This window comes from Perissodus microlepis, chromosome 19 (genome assembly GCF_051167445.1).
Source record: "Perissodus microlepis isolate ML-2025 ecotype Zambia chromosome 19, ASM5116744v1, whole genome shotgun sequence".
NCBI lineage: Eukaryota > Metazoa > Chordata > Actinopteri > Cichliformes > Cichlidae > Perissodus > Perissodus microlepis.
The window spans coordinates 18,231,007-18,257,546 of record NC_140479.1 but is presented as its reverse complement, the minus strand read 5'-3'; the positions used below and the strand labels follow the sequence as shown (position 1 = coordinate 18,257,546).

The following is a 26,540-nucleotide window of genomic DNA, read 5'->3' as shown; positions in this document are numbered from 1 at the left end:
TCCACAATCTCCTCTTTGTCCCTCAGACTTTGCAGAAAGAGATCGAAGGCCACCAGCCCCGTGTAGATGAAGTACTAGAGCGAGGAAGGAGAATGGCCATCGCCGCCGGTGCAGAGGGCAAACCAGAGGCAGAACGAATCACGGACCAGCTGAAGGAGCTAGAGGAGGCATGGGCCCGGCTGCAGGATGAGATGGTGAAGCGCCGAGAGCGGCTGAATGGCTCCAACTTGGCCCAGCAGTACTACAATGACGCTGATGAGGCTGAAGCCTGGATAGGGGAGCAGGAGCTCTACATGATCGCTGATGAGAAAGCCAAGGTGAGGCTAAGAGGAAGACCACAGATATATACAAATCTGATCTAATGATCTAAATTAAAACAAGCCATATTATGCTAAAAAAAACAAGCAGTTCTGCATCCATTAACATAATTACATGGTTTGAGTTTCCTTTAATTAAGGTGGCACACTTTTTATAAGTGGCAGCCTGCACTGAGAGTTCATCTGGAGTACTATAACATACTCTTCTTTTCCTTCTCTCTCTAGGATGAACAAAGCGCCATGCTGATGCTGAAACGCCAGATGATCCTTAAGCAGGCGGTAGATGATTATGCCGACTCCATTCAGAAGCTGGCTGACCGTGCCCAAAAGATGTTTGGAGAGGAGCACCCTGATGGGTTTGTACACACTGAAGAAAATCATTTGAACTCTTAGTCAGGATGCTAATTCACTCATGTTGTCCCAGTCAGTTGTGGTTTAGTGTGATAAGACTGACAACCATGCAAAATTGGTATTTTAATCATATGCCTCATCTAGAGTAAACCTAAATTCAATCTCTGTGAGCTATTTTTTCTAATTTCCCTAGATCTCATTTTCTTCTGCTCTCTCCCTTTACCTTTTCTGCAGTGAAGAGATCATCAGGCGACAGAGCCAGGTAGATAAGCAGTATGCGGGCCTGAAGGAGTTGGCAGAGGACCGCAGGAAGAAACTGGACCTCACATTCAATCACTTCCTACTGAGCCGAGAGGTGGAGGACCTGGAGCAGTGGATCTCAGAGAGGGACGTGGTGGCATCCTCCCAGGAGATGGGCCAGGACCTGGATCACGTCACGGTATTTTATATACAAACAATTATAGCACATAGAGGGAGAGAAACTGGGAGACAGGCTGGCCACAAAATGGGAAAAATGTTGCTAATGAAATGTGGCTATTTTTTTCGTCCAAGTGACGCAGATGGACGTTTTTACACTCACTGGGATAGATTAGTGCAGCGCACTTCCATGTGGTCTTCCCCAATTATTCTGCTTAAGTGCAAACCTTTTTTTTAACCTATTTCAGTCCAAACATAAGGACGTGTTCACAGCGATTTAAAACGTCTTTCACTTGCCTCGTGTGAAAGGGTTTGAGAATTTCTATTTAAATCTGAAGATCAAGTTAAAGATTGAATTTATTAAGCTGTGCAATATATTTGATCATACTGGGGTTTTTTTTGCCACAGCTTCAAAGTTTTTGTTCCTTCTTACTTCTTACTGACTTCATTTTCAGTGATTTTAGGTGAAGTGAAGTCAGTCAATCACTTAATCACATATAAATTCTGTGTTGTTTTGGATTTTTTAAAACAAAACAATCTTTTTCCTTCAGCTTCTGAGGGATAAATTCAGAGACTTTGCGCGGGAGACGGGAATGCTGGGTCAGGAGCGAGTGGACATGGTCAACCAGACGATAGACGAGCTGATCGAAGGCGGGCACAGTGAGGCGGCAACCTTGGCGGAGTGGAAGGACGGCATCAATGAGAGCTGGGCTGATCTGCTGGAGCTCATCGACACTCGCGCCCAGCTCCTGACAGCATCTTATGAACTGCTCAAGTAAGAAAAACAGTATTGACAAACCGCTCCACAGGCTGAAAGATGTCCAGTAATCTGAATGGACATAAACAGAAGCTTTTGTGTCTAATCCTGTAATGTCACATGTCCAAATAAGTGAATATAGATTGATTTAGGCAGTATTAAACTGTGGCATGACTAAAGGCATCAAAACAGAAAACATATGCATGCGATAACAGCGTCACAAAGAATTAAACCTAACGTGATGACTACATCTGATATTTAAGTAGGATGATAAACACATCGATCTGTTTTCTTTAAGGTACTTTGATGATGGAAAGGAGTTGGTGGCTCAGATCCACGACAAGCAGAAAGAGCTGCCTGAAGATGTGGGTGAGGACTTCAGCAAAGCAGAGTCTTTCCACAGAATGCACGCCGCGTTTGAGAGAGACATCACCACTCTAGGCAAACAGGTAATACACACAAAGGGATCAGGCCTTTTACTCAGTGGGAACGCACTAGGCAGTGGCCAGAAGGTAACTTTGATGATTCATATCTAGAGGGGGGAAGAGAGTGCTGTAATGTTTGGGTAACTGCGAGGAGTTTTCTCAAAACTGAGAATCAATGAAAAGGCTGTGCCAATAGTAATTCTTAAATTTGTCATCCCTGCCCACAACTTATTGCAAAGAAGGAGACTATAACAATTAAAGGTCTAGGAATAAAAATATTTATGCGCGTTAGACCGATCTATGTAACGTGAAAGGTGTTTCAGAACTCCCTTTGACGCCATTGAAATCTTTTGCACCTTTGCATAATTTTGGTTTGAAGACAACTAAGGGGCTCCCAGCATTTTAAGATACTTTAGACACTAGATTGGAGGGAAATGTGAAAAGCTTAAAATTCATAAACATCATTCATGTAATGTCCTTAAAGTGACGTGCTGTGATTTTAAAAGGTTTCATGCTGGCTGCAGGACATCAGCAACTGCTCTTTTATAAATAAGACAGTGAGGAGAAAAAAGAAACATTATTTTATTTTATAAGGAAAGCCTTTCTGTTTTAGTTTGGCCTCTATTTGGTTCAGTAGCACTAACTTTGGAAACAGTATCCGAAGTTACAAAGACTGGTAAATACAGTTGAGGATTTGACTTAAAGAGGTCTGTACTTTTCCCCCCGGGAGTTGGTGGAGGATAAAAACAGAGCTAAAAGCAGTGGATATTTTGCCTGGATTCTCCAGATTTCCAAACACAACTTCAAATGAATGCAAATGCTGCTTGCGCGTCTGTTAGATGTGTAAATAGGCAACTGTTTGCTAACCCGTTAACACCACACTGTAGCAACTAATGTCACGGCCTCTCAAAATTCAATAATAACTGCTCTAAAGGCATGTAGTCTTACCACTACGCTATCCAGCTACTAGCACGAATGTTTGGATTTCTTTGGATTTCTAATACTGACCATGTTAAAGGTCACAGCATTACCCTCAACATACTGTGCAAATATTCATATAAAAAAAAAATCTTATATTTCAGAGTGCAATGCAAAAATAAGTGTTCCCTAGTCACATTTATCTTGTGATCTTATCATTCAACCAATTAAAGATCCCCTCCTAGTTTTACAAAAAAATAAAATAAAATAATTAATAAAAAAAAAAATGCAAAGAATATTTTTCTCTGACATGATTCTCTTCACATCAGGGAAACAAAAACCCCTAAAGCCTTGGTAACCAAAAAAAAAAAAAAAAAAAAGATGACATCCATGTTTTGACTTGTCCCTCCCCTCTCCTTCACTCCAGGTTCAGCAGTTCCAGGAAACAGCTTCAAGGCTTCATGCCCAGTACGCAGGGGAAAAGGCAGATGATATCCAGACTACAGAGAGGGAGGTGGTGGAAGCCTGGAAGGGCCTGCTGGATGCCAGCGACGGACGCAGGGCGGAGCTGGTGGACACAGCAGAGAAGTTCCGCTTCTTTACCATGGTGCGAGACCTGATGGCCTGGATGGAGAGCATCATCCAGCAGATAGAGACTCAGGAGAAGCCCAGGTGATCAAATATGTCAGATGAGGACCGTCTGGCCTTCGGTTAGCTGTGCTGCATCTTTCAGCTCCTCTCACACTCAACTTGATATCCAATCCCGCCTGTCTCCGGATATTTCGGAGGAGATGATATCTCCCCCCTGACCTGGCGTCCCCTTGCCGTAGCATGTTTGTTGTACCTCATCAATCTCTAGCTGTGAGAGCAATCCCTGAGTTTAGGAGAGCCAACTGGATACAGATGCCCCAGGTGGGAATCAAACTTGTGACTCCCGCTCCAAAGGCATGTAGTCTTACCACTACGCTATATGGGATGCACACTCAGATAAATTAATAATCAAATTTATCTGCAATATCTGAAATAATGATTACTCGGATAGAAATTGAAGAAAATAAAATATACAAGAGATAAAATCTGATTGTGGTAGCTGAAGACCAAAAACTGTGCCAATATTTGTTTTTAGGAGGTGGAGGGAAAGAAGTGGAGCTTTTTTTCTGGGGTTTATCTCTGCACATGTATTTCCTTTTTAGTTAAAAGAACAGAACAACTTCAACTAAGTAATAACATATCTATTTAGTTAATGATTATGAAGTATGTCTTTCACTTAATATATTTGTAAAACAATTTCTGCTACTATTTACATTTGCATTTTACATTTACTTTGTTTACTCATTTGCTCCAAATGGATTTGTTTGTGTTGCACATTAATTCGCTTCTGGATGAATCATCTTAATGAGGAATATTCAGATATGCGGCAAGATATATTTTATTGTCTGATTTTAGAAGAAAAGCTTTAATTTTTCATAAATGGCACTTTGTTCACAAGAGATAATAGCTCTGTCCTATTTATGTGACACAATTCATCTTCCTAAAGATATTCAGCATGACTATAATATTCTAGACTAGAGAACACTGGAAGTCTGCCAGAGCTAACTGCAACAATGCAGTTCCAGTTGTTACCAACAGAGGTAGGTAAACTTCATGCATTACCTGTTATCACTTAACATCCATCATCTCTCTGCTTCAGGGACGTCTCATCCGTTGAGCTCCTGCAGAAGTACCACCAGGGGATCCGCTCGGAGATTGAAGCCAGGGGAGCCAAATTCACTGACTGCATCGACCTCGGCAAAGCCCTGCTGACACGCAAGCACCGAGACTCTGCTGAGGTGAGCCTTCAACAGCAAAGACAGCTCCTTTTCATCCTCAGCTGGGCTTCAAATTGCTGCTTTCATTAGATTTAATTACTTTTCTGGGAGTGATTGTTCTTGTCTGGCTCAATGGAACCAATTGGCTTGCCGTGAAATAAAAAAATTCCACTCATCTTACATTCATCAGGGAGACTATAGAGCAAACACTAATTAGAAATGGAAAAGCTAAAAGAATTTAAATGAGCAATTGACCCCGGCCTGAATTTAACATTTGGTTAATTACTCCACAATACTAATTCTTAGAGGATAATGGGCAGTCTTGGGGCTGAGTTGTTTAATAATACTGATATGTAACTGAGACCATACTACTTGTGTCAGATCAAAGAGAAACTGGTGCAGCTGATGGAAAAAAGAAAGGAGATGATGTTCAAGTGGGATGACAGATGGGACTGGCTCCGGCTCTGTGAGTAATATTACACTTATCTTATACTTCAACCCAGAAAATATACCCTAACCCTTTACATACATTATCTCTTTGAAAAAACAAAAAGTCTTTACTTATATCCCAAAGGCCATATGGTTAAAATATGTGAAAGCTCATGCATATAAATCCCTGTTCAGAAAGTAGCTCCCAGGCGTTTGTTCATCAGAAGCCTCCATTAACAACAAGGATACAAAAATAGCTGCTTACTTTCAACAATGCCCCAATTTGTCACATAATGCACCCCCCAGTCATAACATTCACCTTACAAGTGAGGGATCGCCGCATAATATGAACACATCTAAAAGAAAGACTTTTATATCTTAAACTTCTCATGATGACGTGGCTTCATTGCGTCTAGTGCTGGAGGTCTGTCAGTTTGCACGAGATGCTTCTGTGGCGGAGGCATGGCTGATCGCTCAAGAGCCCTACGTGACCAGCAAAGACCTGGGTCAAAACGTGGACGAGGTTGAGAAGCTCCTCAAGAGGCACGAGGCCTTCGAGAAATCCACCGCCACCTGGGAGGAACGCTTTTCCGCACTGGAACGCCTCACTACGGTATGCAAAAATCTTACACATGGTTTACAGTAATTTGATTACTTCACATGTTTCATTTACCCTGTAGCTAGCCAGATTACTGATCCTTGTTCGCCACTGTGTTGCAGTTGGAGTTGTTGGAGCTGCGAAAACAGCAGCAGGAGGTGGAGCAGTTCATTAAAGATGGGCAACGCTCAGATAAAGAAAGCAGGTAAACATACAACACACTGGCTTTCATGTTCGTACTCTATATGCATGAGGGCATAGTATTAATTGGTAGCAGTGTCATCAAAGTGTAAGTCTGGTGATAAAGGCAGTGTAGTTTTAAATCAATCCTTCTGTTGTTAAGCCCCAGAGAGAAATACAAAAAATTGCAGTGAGCATCTGTTAAAGGAAATTAGTCTGTTAAAAATGAAAGTATTTATATTAATACCCTAAATTGTGCAGAGCAAAAAAGTATTAGCAGCCAAATGCAATGTTTTGCAGACTTTTAATGAGTCGCATTTGATCTCTCTTTCTTTCACATACACACTTCCACACCTGCTGTTCTTAACAGTCCTCTCATGCTGCCCTGTTTCCTTTAGGAGAGAAGACACAGGCTTTGTGGAAGAATCTTCACAGCTCTATACTGCTGAGGAACAGACTCTGGTTAGTACCGCACTCAATCAGCACAAGCTTTCTGTATTTATAATGTTGTCAACTCTGTTTCAGCATACTGACTCAATGAATAAACCAGCTCTCATCTCTTCTCTAAGGAGACAAGTTCACTTTCTCATGAACTCATTTATTTATTTTTGCTTTAGTCTGGTGAAGCGGAGCCTAGTTCGGGTCTGCAGGAGGGGACGGCCGGTGACTCGACGGTGCCCATAGAGTCAGAAATGAGAGAGGGTGCCTCCCTGGAGCTGGAGCCCTCTGTCTCGGTGGTGACCCCAAAGGAACCAGAGAAAGCAGCCACCATGCCCTCGGACCCCCTCAGAGGCCAGCCTGTGCTGCAGGAGGGCATGTTGAGCCGCAAACATGATGTAGAGGGCTCAGGAAAAAAGGCTTCAAATAGGTAGATAACGAATGGACCACAGCACTGTGTTTGCCTCTAATATGGTCTTTACATCATGCCTTTGACTATTCCAGGCATTGTTTCCTTTCTTTATGTTGGGAAAATCTATGAGCCTATTATTACTTGCTTATGTTTGTTCATCCGTCACAGTGAACATCGAGACTTGTCCTTATTTTACTGACCGCACAGTGCTTTCGAAATCACACCACACCTAAAAAGCGTTACAAAAACCGACCATTCAGCACAATTTGTGTTCATTGTGATGGATTAAAACAACTCGAGTAAGTTTGAAACTTGTTAAAACAGCAAAGGGAGATCTATACTTTAACTCAAAGTATGGATCAGTTCTGCTTTAAATCAATTTTTCAATAAACAAGCTGCCAAAAGTAGCCCTACAATAAAAGTGCTTTTTGTCAGGGATCTTGCGGGACTTCGTTATAAGAAAATAATATTACTCCTATTTAAAGATATCGCAAAACAGTGAGTTTTGCAGGTTTATTTAAAATTAGTTCTCACAAAATAAAGTCTCAATGGATTGGTGAGGTAGCTGCTCTTTAATGGGGATTAAATGAAATTCATTTCGTGTTCTTGCCAGAAATTAACCTGAAATGATGTTAAAGTCCTTCTTTTTCCTGCTCCTGCCTCTTCTTCGCTGTCAGGTCATGGAACAATTTGTACTGTGTGCTAAAGCCCGGTCAGCTCTCAGTCTATAAGGATGCCAAAAGCTTTGGCCACGGAACGACGTATCATGGCGAGGATCCCCTGCCCCTCACCAACGCCAACTGGGAGATCCTCACCAACTACAAGAAAAAGAAGCACGTCGCCAAACTACGGTAAGAATTACATCATAGGTTTACCTGAGTCATGTTATTTGGAAAGGTAAGTATACTATATAAGACCTTATTAAATTGACTTATTAAGAGCAACAAGAAAAGGTGGTTTGTACTTGTATTCACCAGAGTTCTTTATTTTGAGAAGCAAAAGGTGCTATAAAAATTCATCCGACTGAATTTTCATTACATTTACTGGAAGTTACTAGAGACATCGGGAATACACCCCTCAGCCCCCGGTCCTATTTACAGCTGAGAAATAGCCCTTTGTCACCAAAACCTCTTCAGCTTAGTAACCATTACTCAAATGAGGAGTTATTCAAACAGACTTAGAGATACGGACAAGTGGATTTTCTTCCTTTACCTTTTGGACAGAGGTAAGCTGTTTCTAAACTCATCACTTTCTGACTTCAGTGTTATATTTAACAGCGTTATATGGATGTTGGTATTACCATTTACCATATTACCAAAGGGAGCAAAAATTTCCCAAAGCTTCCTTTAAACTGATAAGAGATAGAAGCTAAATGCAAACTCACATTCCTCACGCATACAAGTCTTAATCAATACACGTTGAATTTAGTTGACTAGATTAAATTCTCTGCTCAGAATGGATTGTACCACTGAAGGTTTACTTTAGCAAGTTTTTACCTAAGTGTGGTTCTCTGGTTTTTAAAAATCAACCACAGCCTCTTGATTTTTCATGAAGGAAAAAACAGGCAGCCAAGACAGATTTATATGCAAATTACAAATGAATATAAGCACTGCTCAGCTCTTTGATAAAATGGTCTTAGATCTTAACTGGTTAGATATTAATTGTCATAAGGAATTGTCAGAGTTTGATAAATTCTCTGACTTTTAAAGTTTTGGTATCACTCAACAGCCATGGGTTGTCCTAAGCAGCTGACTGAAGTTCTGAAACCAAAGACTGCTGGTGTCTACAAAGCAGCTAATACATCAATGTGCTTTCAGCTTGCAATTTACAAAACCCAAAGAGCCATTAAAAAAAGAAAATCACAGTTAAGGAAAACTGTGGAAGACATGAAAAATATGGGAGACCAAGAAAACTTCCAGAAAAAACCCCCCAAACAAAACTACAAATCTGCTTCACACTACAGCATTGATGCACAAACATGGTTCACATAGAAGAGTCCTCAGAGGGATAAACTAGGCAGATCAATTTAAGATTGAGTCCTATTTGAATCAAAGAAGCCTGAAAAAAGCACCTTGGCAACTGTAAAACATGGGATTTAATATATTCTGCTTTAGGGTGGTGTGGTAGTCGTTGGCAGGAAACACTGCACTGATATTAACAAATTCTGAATACGAATGTTTTTGTCTCAGGGCGTCAAATACTGCTGCTCTCTGTATACACACGAGGTGGCCTTCAGCACTGATGCCTTGGGGACATATGTGCCCCTTTACCACATTAATCTCTGGCATTTTTAGATGTTGAGAAATAATAGTCTAGTATTGAAGAGCATGTGTTATAAGGATCAAGAGGTGGCTTTGGAGTTTGACATCCATTAGGCAGTAGTTTTGTTTTTGCTTCTGGGTTAGGTTAGCAACTAAAAATAATTGCTAAGGTTTGGTAAAAGATCATGGTGTGAATTAAAATATCCCCCCCTCGCATCAACTCTAGAGCTAAAAAACATCAAGGTCAGCCAGTGTGACCTTTACAAGCATCCATAAATAATTATTTATCATTACTGGCTAAACCAGGTGCAAGTTGGACAACTGGTGCATAATCTTAATTTTGCCAGCACCTTTGATAAAATGGCAATATCTGACACCATGGTTTATTGCACCATATGTGCAATAAAGAGCATGCATTTGCTTTAATAACATGACTTCCACTCAAACATCTAGTGGTTGTTAAGAAATACGCAGACAGGCAAAACTTGGCACGCAGTAAAAGAGTTTTTCACGGAAATGTCTGGATGTTAACATGATTTCATTCTAGTGATTTTAATGTAAAACATAAGTGCTTCTAATATTTATATAATTTTAACCTTTTACAGGCTCGGAGATGGCAGCGAATTTTTGTTCCAGTGTAAAGACGAGGTGAGTTGAATTACATCGGACTTTCTCCTGGACTTGAATTATTCTGGTCAAAAGGCATCTCATATAATGGCTGACCCTATGTAAAGCAGTAATCACAGGTTGAAATCCTACAGATAGCAGTTACGCATTTGCATTTAATTTTCTGAACTGTTTCCATTTAGTATTGCTGTCCATGTCTAAGTAATTTGGCAAGGTTGTAGAATCTGACATATATGAGGTTATTCGTGTTTCTTTCTGAATCACTATCAGCTAGTGAGAAATTTGCCCTACGGGAATCATTAAGCCTCACAGAATAAGAATGCTGACAGTGAGTTTGTCTTCATCTACATTACCCCAGTTTAACCTCACCAGCATTTCAAGTTTCATTGTTAAAAGCGTGGCCACCTCTGCTTGTTTATGCTAATAGACTGGGAGACCAAAACACTCACTGCCCCTCTGGAGGTGGACTTGCCTTTCTAAGCTGCTGCGATGTGTGCGTGTGTTTAATTTCAGGAAGAGCTCCAGCGTTGGAGCCAGGCCATGGAAAAGGCCGTTCAGCCCCTGGCAGCAGAGGAGGCATCGGGGCCCTCGGGGGCCAAAGCCCAGAGCCTGCCCCCTCCCTCCTCCTCAGCTGCACTCCCTGAGCCCAGCTCTGCCAAGAAAGACAAGGAGAAGAAGTTTAGCCGCTTTGCCAAGAAGAAGTGAAAGAGACGGGAAGGCTATCAGGAGGAGGGAGTTGTCTAGGCAACCTGGGAAGAGAAAGTATTATGTGTACAATCAAAGTATGCTTTTTGTCACTAGATTTTCTATATTATTTTGTGAGAATTACCATAAATATTGTAGTTAAAATCATCACTCTTTTGCCTGTATTTAAGCCAGTGTATGTCTACAATGGTCCACTGTTTTTGTTTGTTCTTTTTAAGAAATGCCAAATTCAAAGCATTAAATTAAAGCACAGGAATGCTCCTCTTCACACACAACCAAAGAATGTTTGTAAAACTTTTCATTTTGATAATTTAGCTGAAGTTTTTTTGTCTTTTTTTTTTGTTTCACTAAGGCATGCTTTGATATAGCCATGTATAACATGAAGGCCCGTAATGAAGATGACTCAAGAGTACTGAAAAGTACTTTTAATAACCTGCCTTATCAAATGGTTGTGAACTGTAATACTGTGCTGTTTGAATTTGGAGCACTAAATGCTACGTAAAGAACCAGTTTAATAATCTTTTTTTTTTTTTAAAAGAGCTTTGTAAATGGCATGTAAGATTTGGGGATGAGAAAACCTCAGCATAGTGCTGTACAGTATATACACACACACACACTCTCCAAGTATATCTGCTGTTATGCAAACTAAATGCTCTATGCACTGAATGATTGACTTGAGATTTTAAATTGCTTACCAACATTGCACGAGCGGTCATGTGACACCACAATGTGTCAGTTTTGAATAAGGACCCATTCAGGTTTATTCTCAATTGAACTGTGGCAGTGTTCATGTCTGTCAGCTTGAAATATATTTAACACTTGTGTAAACTTAAATTTCAGAGCTATCCATCAACATATACCGTATATACATATATATATATATATGCAGATGCATGAAGTATGCTTTACATTAGTTTGATATGGTGCTATTGTCATATTCTTAAAACTTCAAACAAGACCAACTTGACCTGCCTTGTTTGTCTTCAAATTTGGCTTGTAGTGACACACGTAAAAAGTGTTGAAATATCTGAGGGGTGCTTCATAAACGTGGCTCAGAAAAGCAGTGGTTATTCAGGTTTATATGCATCAAGATTTAATAGCATTTACAGTCACAGATCATCTTAATTACCCTTTTAAAACGCACAAAAAAAAAAAAAAAAGCAGAAATAAGCACAAACACTGCCATGTACAAAAGACAGCTTTTGTTATGGAATTGTAGGTCAGTGATGAGCTCAGACTCATAAAATAGGGATCAAATCTGCAACACTGAACTGTTCATTTGGAGGTCTTTACCTGTAATTATGACTTCACGGGTTCCCATGAGAGTACTGTTTTTCTTTGTGCAGTTAAAGCTAAAACTTCAAGTGCAGTTGAAGTTTTATTGTAACGAAATATGTTTGTTTTTTTTTAGAAATCAGAACTTCTCCATCTTTGAATTTTACTACTTGGTTTTTGAAAAACATGATGCTGGATAAATGCCTTCAGGTTTGTACTTTTTAAATTACAGAAACATGCTGACCCAAATAAGGCTAAATAAAAATATGGGTCAAGAAGACAAAAAAGCACAAGCCAAGTATTTAATCTGACAAATGGGTCACGATCAAAGACAAAGTACAGGGGGTAAATGACTACACAGAGGTGCAAAACAACTATGAAAATAAAAGACCATGCAGCAGCACAACATGATGGGAGGTTAGGGGCTTTTTGCATGTACTGTATTTGCCCCAGAACCCCCGTCATGTGTTCATGCCCAGCAGTCCTTGCTTTATGAAACACCCCTCTAGTCTTGCAAGTTGGACTTTATTCATTACACAAATAGAAATGCTAAAAGACAACAAAATGTTAGCATCAGAATGAACTAGAATTTAAACCAGGTGCTGTTATTCACGAAAGCAGTTTACAAGCGCCTGGATCATTATTTGAAGTTTTATAGAACTAGCCAAAGTCTAGAAAAGCAAAGGGTTGCATGAGCCTTTCCTGCTTTTCCACACCACAAACAGGACCAGGCATGCTCCCCAACCAAGGTGAGGATCGCGTACAGTAGCCGTACGGAGCTGAAGGAATGTGTTTTTAATATGAATGTAAGGAGTGGAAATAAGTTCATATGGGAATTTCCAACAATAAAGCCATTACAGAAATCAGCATTTTAATTAAAAGTATGTATAGTACATGGATCTGCATTTATACTTTAATGCCAGGATGGGGACTCTGTCAGTCTCACTGCCGTTTTGCCTTGTCCCCGAATTATGATCCAACTCAAGTGACCTCACTGAAGCGATGGAAGTCAAATCTAGGAGGATAAATGTTCAGCTCAAGTGTTTTCTAGGAAACTTGGTAGCATCTCTGTCTACAGATTAAAGCAATTGTTAAGCCATGATCTTCTTGTGGCTGTATGAACACAAACTACAGAAGCTTCTGTGCGCCTTGTGCCAGCAGAACATCGTGACCATGCTACTCAAATTTTTTAGCACCACAAAATGTTTTGAGACTTGCATCCCACAGATTCACTATGCTTTTTGTTGGTCGATATATCTACAGATTGACACTTCGACTTTGTCACCTTCATCCACATTGTTATTCCTTCACACCTTCCCTACCTGCCTTTTCCGTTTAGTGGTTTTTAAAATTGCATTTTGTACTTTCCAGGTATGTAAAATATCCAAAAATGTTGACCCTACAAAAAGAAAAAAAAAACAAACATTTTGAAATAAAGTTAAATTAAAATTATGATAATATACAAGCTTGTTTTTTTTGTTTTTTTTTAAGGAATGCAGTCTTTAATTATTGTCACTACATCAAAAAAAAAAAAAAAAAAAAAAAAAAAAGTGCATTCAATTGAATTTCAGAATAGATTTATTGAGTATAAACAATTCAACAGTGGCAAGCGTGAAACAGAAGGCATTTTCACTTTGAGCAGTCATCCGCTCACCGAGCTAATTTCAGATAAGATGAGCTCCATATGAACATATTTAAAATACACAAAACTGTTGTATTTACATTCCAGTGGCTGTGGGTGAAACAATGAATAAACAGCTTCCAGACAGCAAGGCAGCTTTAGAATAGACTAATTAGATCCGAGCGCATACGTAACAGGCTGAGGATGATCACTTATAGCAATACAAAGCCCTGAAAACAGTTCATTTCAATCCTTACAAACGGAGTAGGTATATGCCTGCAGCACAGCATACAAATTAGCATTTTTCTTCAAAACAAATAAGAAAGAAGATTCATACGAGATAGTTTGGGCACACTGTATCCCTTTATCAATGGCCAATTTTCTTCAGCGAGCCTTAATACAACCCACCAGGACTTATTGTGCCTCTGTGTTTACCCTTTAACAACTTTCACTTACATGTATACTTTTTGCATTTTTGCTGCCAGCGACGATTTCTCAGCCTGGCTACAGCTTCGACAAAACAAATTTAAATTCTCGTTTCCATCGTCAGATGATATTGTACCATAGGCTGTGCTGTAAAGACTATTTACACATGTAAGAGGAGCCTTTTACGATGCAGCGGCTGTTACAACACAACCGTACATCGTGTATAAGATTGATTGGGTTCCTACAGATTTCCCCACTTTTTAAAAATCAAAATGTTTTCTGGACTCATTTCTCTAGGTTATTGTTTTTAAAATGCCAAGATTTTAGTAACCAACTGGCCTGAACCTAGCACATAAAGAGACCTCACATCAGTTTAAACAATGCTCATCTGTGGTTCAGAACTGAACAGTTGCGCAATTATCAAATTGCCCTGCACAGGTTATGTCTCCTCTTGTAAGCTACTAATCTCCATTAACCATTAAGAGGAAATAAAGTTAAGAAATTAGATTAACAGGATGACTAGAGGCAATTAAACAGTATTTACATCAACACTGTGATCAAAGTGAAGAAACAGTGAACATGGAAGAGAGCAGTTCACCTACTGTTACATTTCCCAAGTTCAGTGTTATTGTGAAGTAAACAAATTGCTTCAGGGCAGGTAATGATAAACAGACCTCATGATCCTTGCAGACCTTCCTTCTCATAAGGAGGACGAGTGATTGCTATACAATGTTTCTAACCACCGGTCATCTCTTTGTAGCAAGTAATTACAATGACCTTAACTCCCCATCTATCAGAAATTTTAAGTAGTAATAACATCAAAATTCTTTCATTCAGGTACAACATTAGATTTTTATTTTTTTTAAATAGCCCTTTTATATGAACAGGCATAAATGGCATGGGAACAAAGTGTTAAAGAGAACTTTATTCGCAAGTCATTTCTGCTTCATGAGTAATTAAATAAGCAAATAATATCAAAGCATTACACATGATACAATAAACCTAATTACACAATGATAAGGTGTATGTATAAGGATTTGAGTAAGATGCATTTCAGACCAGAGTTGATGTTTCCTTTTAAACTACATGAGGCTGTATGGAGACAACAGCTTATCAGTTTTGATGAGTTAACGATCATACATCGACAAAACAGCTCATTATTCTTGACTTAGATGAGAAAAAAATAAAAAAAATAAAAAACAAAACGGAAAGCAGCAAATGTGCCACTTCCCTCCCTGTGAAGGTTACATGCATGTAGTTTGGTATCAAACAGCAGTGATAGGCAGTCAGCCACTTACTGAAGTATCTCACACTGTTTCTCACAGTCCAGCATGACTAGGTGTTTGTGTAAAAGGGTGTGAATAGTGGTGGACAGTCTAAGTTGTCTTCACTCTACTTACAACTTAGTGCGATAAAGGCAGGCACACTACTGGCAAAACTTCTTCATGAGAGAATTTCTTTTTACTTGCAAAGTATGTTTGCAGATGCGCACAAATATACAGTGTGTGTGTGTGTGTGTGTGTGTGTGTGGCGAGAGAGGCTCAAGGTTGATGAAACTAGCAGAAGCGGGATTTCTCGTCTATTTGATGAGCTTGTTGGCCCTCTGGTTTGCTTCATCAATGCGCAGCTTGTTCATGTCCGCCTAAAGACACAGACAGGTGGAAAGGGGCAGTTATACAGCTGTTTTTCCTTCCCCAAGTAGCAATTTATTATCAATTGTAAATTTTTATGAGTAAGTTTCCATTCTCTTCCTCTGTAAGAACATATGCATGTTTGTGTGTTTACAAAAATCAGATACACATGAGGGGGTAACACCCCATCATATGGAGCAATGAGTCGACACAGACATGAGCATCAACTACATACAATTCAATTGATTAAGGGGGGAGGGTAGAAAAAACAAACAAACAAAAAAAACAAAAACACAAAACAGCAACTAAGTGTTTTTTGGATCAGTAAAGTAAATTTACTTGGACCCCTTTTTACATTTACTAGAGGTTCATGTGATTTTAAGCCATTTTTACCTTGTCGTTGATGCGGTCAATCTGTTTGTTCTGCTTGTCTATCTCACTTCCCATGTCCACAGCCAGGTTTTTCAAGTTGCCAATGATGCTGCCGACCGCCTCCAAATTCTCCTCCATTTCATCTTCACGTGCATCATTGGTTATTCTGTTATACATATGCAAAGTATACATATGTTCTGTTAAAGTGACTGCAATAGTTTTGGCAACACCAAAAAGTTCAAGAGTTTTAACAATGTAAAATAACCAGGACAGTACCTCTGGATGTATGGGCCTGATGGTCCCGCAGCATTAACCTGGGCAGCCTGGCCATTGCGGACGCCTGAAGGCTGCTTTGAGACCACTTTTGAGCCATCTGCATCATTTTCACCTTCAGTTCCTCCAGTACCCCAGGTACGCTTATACCGCGAGTCATTCTCGATTGATGACACTCTGGAGCAAAAAAAAACAGCGTGTCAGAATGCACGAACAAATGCAGAAGTACTTAAGTTCAGTCACTGCAACAATTACATATGTTCAGTAATAGCCATGAAACTCAAAGGATTCCCTACCTTATATCTTGATAATCAAAGAATCTTCTTCTCCAAAGTGAAAGCATTTTGGGAAGATTTTTTTTGCCATGTTAAAACCATCATAGGATCTCAATGTGCACAAAAAGTGACACTCCAAAATCATCGCTGCATGGAGGATTTTAAGTGCATTTAGCCCAGATGAGTAGGCGGCTCACATTAAGAAGTTGGATGGACCACCATCACATTTCCTATCTGTCCATTAATAATTGGTAATGCTCACAAATGTAATCAGCAATCTTCTCAGCACGAAATGTACATTTGCCAAGCAGAGAGTTGTGAGCCACATTTGGGCCACAGCAGCCAATCATGTATTCGTGAGAAATGTTCCTGACTGACCCACTGATATTGTGGAGATCTTTAAGCAAATAATATTCAGTATTTTAAGAGATGTAAGCAAGAGGGTCACAAAGCTAAAACATACATTTTCCGAGGGTCTTGTTAATTTTCCTTGAAAATGTAAATGAATAAAGCCCATGTTCACATTACATACGTTTACGCTCTAGACAGGGACTGTCCAGAGCGTAAACGTAAATGTTTAATCCTTCAATGTATCCTTTGAAGGATTAATACTTAGAATACTCTATAGATTCTCGGGAGAAATGCTGCTTGGGAGACAGCTGCTGCCCTCTCATTCTAAAAAAAAAAACAAAACAAAAACAACCTGCAACTTTGAATTTTTAAAAATTCAACCAAATATTCTGCAACAAAGTCCAGCTTTTGTATTAAGGAGCAAAACTGAAAGGTTTTATGCCAATGCAAACAGTAGCAAAGTAATTCAATTGTCACTTAACATGCATAGAAGAAATTAATGCAATTTTTACTTTTGTACAACACCAAAATAAAAATAACTGGTTGTACTGTAAAATGCAGTTTTCACAGTTTTACACAGACTGCTTGTGTGTTTGCTTTGTATCATTGTGAACCCCCATAAAAAACATTCACGTACACACAATGAACAAACAAGCCAGCACAGCACAAAAAAACAAAACAAAACAGGGTGTTATGGATCCAAAAGTGAGTGATTTAGATCTCTCGGCAGCTCCAAGTATACACTATACCTATCACAGGGGCAGACACAGATGCCACAGCACTTGGAGAGGTCGGTAAGGTTTTTCTCAGCCTGTCTCATGTCCTGGTTGATCTGGTCCATGCCTCGCTCCACACGGCTCAGCTGTTCTAAAACAGACAGGCACAGCACACCATGTCAAACTCTGCTTGCTATGCACTAGAAAACGGTTGTAAATTGTGTTTTAAATATCACCTTGATTTATTCATTTTTAGAATAGATTTAATTATACTAAATGATCCCTGGGGGAATTTTCAAACTGGGTCAATAACTGGGCCACTGCAGCAGAAAAGAGGCATACTGTAAAAATACTGCAGTTAGTGCAATAAATAAATACAAATACACAATTGTTTAGCATGGAACATAAACCTGCAACAGCACTCGAAAGTTAAAGCAAATCTTACTCAAATAAAAAGTATAACAATGGCCAATTTTTATGAATGGTGAATTTCAGTACGACAATGCCTGGATGCTGCAAATTCAGATGTGTAAACCCCCCAACTTAAGAACACTATAGCGTGCCTGCAGCCACTGTTGTTGGTGCAAATTAATTCATCTCAAGTTTAGAAAGTAAATATTTCTACTGGCATAACATTCTCAAGCATCTTTACACATTCTTTTCTTGCAATTTATTTTTTGTTTTGGTTAAATACCAGAAAATTTTTTGTACAATCTTGACTTCCTTTGGTGCAAAAAAAATAAATAAAACTTTTAATCAGGAAATCTGTACTCTTAAATCATCAAAATTAGAGGGACAAAAAATGTTAAAAACTGTCATTAAAGGCTATGCTATTTGGCTGATTTTGACCACCAAGTTTTTTTTTTTTTGTTTTTTTTTAAATCAACAAATGACTCAGCAATTCCTTAAACTTAATCATTAGCATCCAGTAATTGTCTTGATAATACCACAAATAATATTTAACAGAAAAAAAACATCATCTACCTCCTTGTTGGTCCAACATCACCACTGTGTTGACGCCTGTTTGTTTGCTCTGAAAAACAAGAGTAAAAAAGTCAAATGTCTACAAATTAATTTATGCATTTAAAATAATCAAAAGTTTGTTAGATTTCAGAATTAGGATAAAAGGGAAGTGGCCATTTTATCCTGTGTCCTTGTTCTGGTCTACAGCTCAAGCACACAAACCCTCCAGCTCACACAGCCTGTCTCAGAGAGCAGAACAAGGACCAACATTTCTGGTTTCAGCCAAAAAACTGACAGGGAGTAACAGATGCTTTGCTAAAGCAACAGCACAGTCTAGGTATCCCAATCAGGGTTTGGGCATTTAAATACTAACAAAATTATAAATCTGGATGCTTAATCAATCCACAGTTCTTGATCCCACCTCAGGTAATGGCCTACGACAAAAAAAACAAACAAAAAAAAAAAAAACCCTGTCTGGCTGCTACAGCAAGACTCCACTGAATATATCACAGTGGTTTATTGACAAGAGCAAAATCAATAAAGTCTCACCTCTTCAGCCATCTGTAGCATCCTCCGTGTGCTTTCAAGTGACTGTAAAACAAAAGACAAACAGAAGGCATTAGAGTGTAACGAGAATTCAAGGTTCTAGTTAAAAGTAATCTGTAAACAGACTGAAAAAACTCAAGTAGTAACTGTAGTTACACCTAAGACTTCTTATGCTGCAACGCTTTATCTGGCTCAATTAGTGTGCAATCCCATGCTACAAATAAGAGGCAGCTAACAGGGCAGCGTTCTGTGAACTTAAGTATAAATGTAGTTTTAAAACTTGGATTGCTTAACTGCTAATGTAAACAGATACACTGATTATTGTGCGAGAGAGAGCGAGAACGAGAGAGAGAATCAGGAAAGTGGAAAGATGCAAGTGATAAGCAAAACAGGGAAGATGCTACACATCTGATATTCACAGATAAATGAAAGTAGATACCAGCAAATTTATAAAACCACATTTAAGAGTATGGAGCTGTAGGTTAATATGGTATACTGTCTGATTTAATTTCCCTGCACTCTAAGAGCACTGCTCAGCTGTAAGCTCCTCAGCACTCTGCAGTCATTGGGGGAGAAGTGTATGCACCAACAGCAATAGAGCTGATAGTGAACACTGATTCACTCAGACTCCTTCAACACAAAATTAAATCTGACAACTCTGAACTAATGGCTTTTTTTTTTTAAATTCTTGAAGAAAAACTAACTCATTCCTTGTTCCAGTCAATCACAAAAAGTGACGGCAGTGAACTGGAATGCAGTCGGTTCAGGTGAGTTACAGCTTTTGTTTCTCTATTAATAGTAAACGCAGTGAAGAGAACAGAGCATCCAGAGGAGTGGAGGACTGAAGCACATATGCGACTTCATTGTTACCATCACTAATGAACTGCTAACGAGAGCGCGAGGACCAGATTCCTCATTCTCTCTGTGTTATGTTTGCTCTGAATACATTAATCAGTGAGCTGAGAAACAGACACAAACAGAATTGGCGAGAGGGATATGATGAGCTCAGCCAGGTTTCTGTTGGCTTAGCCAGAACATCACTTGGGTGGATAAACATTACATTATGTCTCCCAAAATCCTTGAACTTGGCTAATTAAGCTTGAAACCACTGTCTTAGCCAAATTTTCCAGATCGGGGTGCTGCGACAATTCTTTGAGAAACAGATGAATCCTGAGGTGTTTCTGTTATTTGTTAGGAATGGCTTAATTGAAAGTAAAGTTAGGTGAGATGCATGACAGTTGTTATTCTACACACAGAGAAGCAGAAAATTGCTTATGGGTATTAACTGGCTGCAATATGTCAGGATTATCAGAAAGTATCACAAACATTTAACTAATTTTACAGCCTCGAGGGTCTTTAAACCTAGTTTTTATGACTGCAAAACAGCCGTGATATTAGAAAGACACCTCATATTTAGCTTCCTAAAGATAATCCGGTCTTATAACCAATTCCTGTGATGCCCTGACACATTACCATTCCCTGCATGACAGTGTTTCAGGTATATATGAGTGGTTACCCAAAGCCAGAGCGGTAAGCATTAGCAGAAGGACCCTCCCAAGCCCTGTCCCTTCCTCTTTTCTCCTACGTCAACCAGGCAGCAGCAGACAGAAGAAAGATTAAAAGAAGATTGCAGGTTAAGTCAGAAAGCACACAAAGAGAAAAAGAAACAAAAGCCACAGATAATTAGTACAGTAAAAATTACATGAAGGTGAAGTGCACAGCTACAAACCCAGCTAGCAGGTTAATTTGCTTCCATTTGATTCAGATGGCTGATTATATGATACCCTGAAGTGCTGATTAAACAATTATCTCCCTGATAATAAAACACTAAGATATAGCTGACAACATTTAAACTGTCAAAACCAGAGGGGTAAGGGAGCTATCAGGTTAAATTAGGCGTAAAGTTTTACACACGCGCACACACACACACGCATGCGCACACTTCCTATGAATACTGTTAGTGGTTTAAATATTTCAGATTTGTTGCTTATACTTATGAATACGATATAAAATATTCAAGAGCTTTCCTGCCAGAGTTAAAATAAGATGACCAATCTCTCTCTCGGGTATTTATGCCAAATTTGGAGCTATAGCTTATGTTCTTTTCTAAGGATTCAAAAACAACTTTCATAGCTAACTGGTGGATAGTTTTAACCTTCAGTCAGACCCTGGTTATTTCTCCTGCACACAACCTAACTGTGGTTTTGCATGCGCGACGTAATAGCTGCCCGGACTTACAATGCTAGGCTTCTGGATGCCTAGCATTGGTTTGTCATCAAGCAACACTCAATGAAAATCCCTTTTTATATTCAAACTGTGATCACTTATCAAATGCTGTCTGGGGATAAACAATTTCTAAGTCATTGCCCAATTATTTATTGGTAAGTTTCCTGAAGAATTATGTGATTTACAACTAATTATTAGGAATTCTTGGCTGCTGTACCCTACAAATACATATACTAGTCCTTTATACTGGTAAGTAAATAGAATACATTCAGTAGATGTGTTTTGCCTTGTAGCCAAATTAAATTGACGCGTCTAGGAAAATTTATACTGAAAAGCTCATATACAGAGCATATAAGCAAACTTATAAAGTGCCTCCCTTTCAGCATAATCCATTTCCCTGCATGACATTCGTACATTTACAAACTCTATATTACAAACTCACTTTAAGGAAGTGTCACAGTTCGTCAGATGATGACGCAATGGGTGTGAGTATGCATTGTTTATGAGTCAGTACCTCATCAGTCACTTGGTTGGCCCTAATTGTTATCTGTTCCACAGTCATGTCATCCATGTTGCTGGTGTCCTGTTTGGAGGCTCCTCCCGCCTTACTGAGCTCAATAGTCTGAGGCCTGGAAGAGGGGCAGAGTTCAAAGGTCACTAAATAGCATCAGAGTGCATCAATTATCATGAAATTGCAACTTATTTTTTTAAGTTGAGCACAGTTACCATGTGAACTTTGCAAATGTTGACAAAATTTAAAGAACAAAAAACAAACATGGTTATATAATATGTAACTTATATAATATGTAATAAGCTTCTTTTACATGAATTTCCTGCAATAAAACAGCTGACAACAGCTGATATATCAAGGCTTCTGATGCAGCCACTATATCGACAATAGCAGATGAAGGATATCAAGGCCACACTTCCCGTTCACCAGTCATTATCAAAACAAACCAATGGTTTCCGACCTTTTAACCAAAGCCTGTTGAATAGGAGAAGTGGAAACCTGATATTTTCAGGTATCAAAATGATGTTGCTTGCAGATACTGCTTATATTGTGCTTAAAGATGTGTGCTTATAGAGATTACAACTCATTAAATGTTCGGTCTACTTTGTTTCCTGTCTTGTTTGTAGATAAATCTACCAGAAAAACTGTGATAAGTTGTGGTGGAAAGTTTCCTCATATTGACAACCCGCTACGAAGTTATCAAATCTGATTTGACAAAATTTTTTACAGCAGTGAACCATAAATGTAGAACAATTAATGTTTTAAAAATAAGGATAAATGAATCCATGTGTTAAGGTTTGGAAAGACCACAAAATAAAAGAAAAAAAAAAAAAGGCTCGGTGTTTTACATTACTAAAAATAGAGGACCCATTTAAAAGGTTAAGCATTTAAATGTGCAATCAATGTTCACCTTGTTTGTATCTATCATATGGAGAGGGAAAGAAAAGATGCAAAAGCCAAACAAATCAGGCTCTTTTCCTTCCCCTGAAGGAGTGTTGCGAGTCTGGACACAGAGCTGGCTTAGTGATAAGGCATGTAAAGCTTAGCAGTGGGATGGCTAGTAGAATCATGTATGCCAACAATGAGGGAACTTGGATGTGTAGCTTATGATATGGAAATCAGAGGCGTGAGACTGGATAGTGACAACTAGAAGGAAACACTTATCGTGCCTGCCTACGATACATAAAAGTGAATTTAAATCACTGGTTATTGTTAGACATTTTAAGGTTGCAGCTCAGTGAAATAACCAGTAAAAGTTTATAAAAAGCACATGAAATAAAGTCCTTAAGGAATATTTAGAGGTTTACGGTGGTATTTACATTTGTTAACTTATTCAACTACAACTAAGTGATGAGCTTGTGATTTTCTTCAGAATTTTCAAAATGCATCAACCTCCCGCTGCATGAAACAGATGCAGTGTACGTCACTAAATAAAATTGGAAAAGGAAAAATCATGATACCATAAACTGATATAACAAAATAAAAAGTGAGTTTTTACATCTTAAGTCAGTACCAGAGCTACTTTTAACACAGGACTGTGAAAATGAAGTGCATAAATACCTAAAACATAACTGTTATGCTACATTAGAATAATTATATAACAGCAGATGCTCTCTATGGTTGGTTTAACACGAAACTAATGACAAAATGTGATTATAAGATAACAGGCTGTGCACTCACTAGTATCTTTATGGTCGGCATATGTACTGAAACACTAAATCAATTTAATTAGAACAGTATAACATCTATAAAATCCATGTCCTGTCATATATCCATAAAAAAGGTGCCTTGTAATGTGAATCAAACAACTTTCCTTCCTCTGTGTTAAACACTGAATTCTTAAGAAGCTTCATTGTCAGTAACTCAGTCACCAAAAACTGGTAATGCCTGAGAACAAAGTGACACACACAGCAGTTTTACTACTATAATCTTGGATGTGATTAACTTCCAGAGCTGATCACATCAGGATGCACAAGTCCATGTTTGCCAGCTCAGTGCATGCTCTGTTCAGATCAACATTCAGATTTCATGATCATGCACAATTTGTAAAAACAGCAGGCTAGGCATGAGGCAGTATCATCAGGAAGCTGTGAACAGCAGCAGGAAGAGCTGACCGTGTCTAGCAACTAAAACCCAGAAAGTGTGAAAACTGCCTGTTTTTTTGTGCCCTCTGTAGTTTTCAAACAATGCAGAGTATGAATAGTTCAGTCAAAACAAGACAGATGAAAACAGATCAGAAGAAAATGCTTATGTTTGTTAGAGATCTAAAAACAGGATACACGAGGAACAAGCTGTCTCCCAACTTGTATTGTGCATTTCAGTACAAGTCATTTAGAGGAACAAAGTGTGTTAATTGTTGCAGTTATAATTCGGATCACATAATGAGTGATGTTACCTCGTGCAGGAGTTTAGCAGATACAAATCCAATCCAAACAAAATTACTTTGTCAGGTGACCTTCATGCAGTCTCGTATCATGGGATATGCTAAAAATGACTGGCGTAATGGCCTCAGACAAGCTTTGGTGAACAAGGCAACATTAGATAAAGCTCATCATAACCAAAGAATTAAGCTTGTTTCCCTATCACTGTACTGTCAAGGGCAGAAGCAGTAAACTGTAAAAACAAAGCTGAATCATTTACTCCAAGGCTAGAGTTTTTAGATGCAAACACTGCTGCTTTTTTCCCCTCATTTTTCCTGTCATCTGCTTTTCCTTGTTAACATTCAAGTGGCATTTTCCTGTTTTGCAAATAACCCCTGAACTTCAAGTTCCCTTTCAAACCTGCAGCCCCTAAACATCCTGAGGGGGAAAGGAAAGGAAAAAAGAAAAAACAAAACACGGATAGTCTACTTGGCAGACAGTGCAGAGGATTTAATGTTGTTGACTCTGCTTTTTTCTGTTTTTTGGACAAGAGTGCACTTTATTCACTCAGGCTTCACTGCCTTTTCTGACCGATTATTGGACTTGGCAAGACACTGATGTGAGTTTACAACTATAACAATGAAGGTGGACTCCTTTACACACGTACACTCTTTAGATAGCCACGATGAGGGCAGATGAACATGTCAGCGATACAGAATGAAATGTGATAGTAAAAGCAGAGCTTTTTATAAACTGATAGCAATTTGTCTCTGTGTTTAGCCACATATGTGACTAGATTTACTAAGTATATGACTTAAATATTACATTTTGTTTATTTGCACCCCAAACTACGTACCCAACCCTTAAATTCATTCCACAGTTAATACAAACAGAAAAATGTTAGTTCAGAGGAACAAAGGAAATAATACAACCGAGGCTAAAGAACATACCGATTCATGTTGCAGTTTCTTCACTTGACCAAGCACAAGTGGCAAACACCACACAGGGAAATGAGTTTCTTGTTCTTCTACCCAAACCTGTTCCTCCAGATTTGATTGGAGCACAGGTGGCGTCTTATTCCAATCACGTTGAACACATATCCTCATTTCACTCTTGATGTTTTATTTTCTTTAAACAATCAGACAGAAGCTATTGTTCAACGATTTGTCCTTACAGGCTGTCTTGAATAAAGACAACCTATTTATTATGCCGAGGAGGAAAGTGTGTCATGTTTTGGGTAGGAGGGTTGACTAATAACAAACAAGGGGACCTATGACATCATACCAGACAAGCAAAGCCTAAACTGCGACATTTGATTCAACTATTTATAAACGATAAAAGCATTTTTTTTCTGACTATCAAGACAGAAGACTGAGGAAAATACGACATGTGGTTAATGATTCCTGCTGTAACACGTATCCACACACCTGACTGTGGTTAACTGCCAAGTGGCCACGTAACGTGGATCACTTGATAAACAGGTGACATTAGCCTGAATGAGAAACAAACCAAAAGCATTACAAGAAACCCCCGTAGTTTCAGGCAGTGTCCCACACCCATTACACCATCACTGGGGCCGAGAGGTTTCCAAAACAACACTTCTTAAACTCAATGAAAAAGTTACAAAAGAGGAAGAGACAAATGTCAAACAGTTTATCAAAGCGAATTAAACGTGTCTTACATTGTCTGAAAACTTGCAGTGGTGCTCAGCTATCGCAAAGAGGGTAAAATCCGAGAGGATAATTTCTTAAACAGGCTAATGTACGTGCTGGCCTGCTAGTTAGCTAGTTCCGCTTTCTTGTCAACTAACGCTAACACTGAAACAGCTGTGTTGAGAGGAAAGTGTAGATAGATATTTACCAAGGGAGTAAATACTTACAGTTAACCCTCCTTGTTTTTTTTTTAAAAGATGACCTGAAAACTCCTCCTTCTTGACGGTATGTGAACTTGGCGCTGGCAACTCCCGAATTCCTTCACTGGTTCCGCTGTCTGTCCGAAGTTACGATGGTGCTTTCAAATGCTGTCGGAAATATGAAAACTCAAAGCTTTCAACGGACCTTGCATCCCACGTAGCACCCAGAACGATTTGAGGCACGGCATGCATTATTTCTCTCCCTATAGGTTTAACAATCTAAAACTGAAAAAGTAGTCTAGTTCTCAGGTAGTCAACTTTACACGAAAAGTTGACTTAAATATAACTGTTAAACTACTTGTGTTTTTCGTCTGTGTTTATCTTTCAGCTGCTGTATACTGATTTAACAAAATCATGAGATAATACAACTTGTGTGAAGTTACTTGGCTTCCACTTTTTCTTTCTTGCTAATCAATTTCCTTTGTGGCCTTACTGTGCA

General features: G+C 38.9%; 2 protein-coding genes across 7 annotated transcripts in view; one reads left to right on the top strand and one right to left on the bottom strand.

The window, feature by feature from the left end:
- Window positions 1-13,370, top strand: part of sptb (spectrin, beta, erythrocytic) — a 47,842-nt gene extending 34,472 nt beyond the window's left edge. For both annotated transcript variants that reach the window (XM_084914530.1, XM_084914529.1), the window contains 15 exons: window positions 27-317; window positions 543-673; window positions 903-1,107; window positions 1,637-1,860; window positions 2,141-2,291; window positions 3,613-3,857; window positions 4,876-5,014; window positions 5,375-5,459; window positions 5,839-6,035; window positions 6,143-6,225; window positions 6,599-6,662; window positions 6,818-7,068; window positions 7,728-7,901; window positions 9,917-9,959; window positions 10,452-13,370. In XM_084914530.1, coding sequence (XP_084770656.1) covers window positions 27-317; window positions 543-673; window positions 903-1,107; window positions 1,637-1,860; window positions 2,141-2,291; window positions 3,613-3,857; window positions 4,876-5,014; window positions 5,375-5,459; window positions 5,839-6,035; window positions 6,143-6,225; window positions 6,599-6,662; window positions 6,818-7,068; window positions 7,728-7,901; window positions 9,917-9,959; window positions 10,452-10,643 — 2,475 coding nt within the window. In that variant the 3' untranslated portion in view covers window positions 10,644-13,370. The remainder of the gene's footprint in view (window positions 1-26; window positions 318-542; window positions 674-902; window positions 1,108-1,636; window positions 1,861-2,140; window positions 2,292-3,612; window positions 3,858-4,875; window positions 5,015-5,374; window positions 5,460-5,838; window positions 6,036-6,142; window positions 6,226-6,598; window positions 6,663-6,817; window positions 7,069-7,727; window positions 7,902-9,916; window positions 9,960-10,451) is intronic.
- Window positions 13,371-13,478: 108 nt separating this feature from the next.
- snap23.1 (synaptosome associated protein 23.1) lies at window positions 13,479-26,267 on the bottom strand. 5 transcript variants are annotated; one of them, XM_084914531.1, is made up of 10 exons: window positions 25,871-26,046; window positions 25,140-25,317; window positions 21,833-21,947; window positions 19,096-19,137; window positions 18,568-18,616; window positions 17,617-17,734; window positions 16,538-16,564; window positions 16,245-16,418; window positions 15,990-16,134; window positions 13,479-15,607 (listed from the first exon to the last, which is right to left on the bottom strand). In XM_084914531.1, exons 2-10 carry the CDS (start codon window positions 25,145-25,147, stop codon window positions 15,545-15,547), a joined length of 741 nt encoding a protein of 246 aa, XP_084770657.1. In that variant the 5' UTR covers window positions 25,148-25,317; window positions 25,871-26,046; the 3' UTR covers window positions 13,479-15,544. The 5 variants fall into 5 exon arrangements, with proteins under 5 accessions (XP_084770657.1, XP_084770660.1, XP_084770658.1 ...); XM_084914534.1 differs by lacking the exons at window positions 25,140-25,317; window positions 25,871-26,046 and adding an exon at window positions 26,069-26,267; XM_084914532.1 differs by lacking the exon at window positions 25,140-25,317.
- Between the last annotated feature and the right edge of the window lie 273 nt (window positions 26,268-26,540).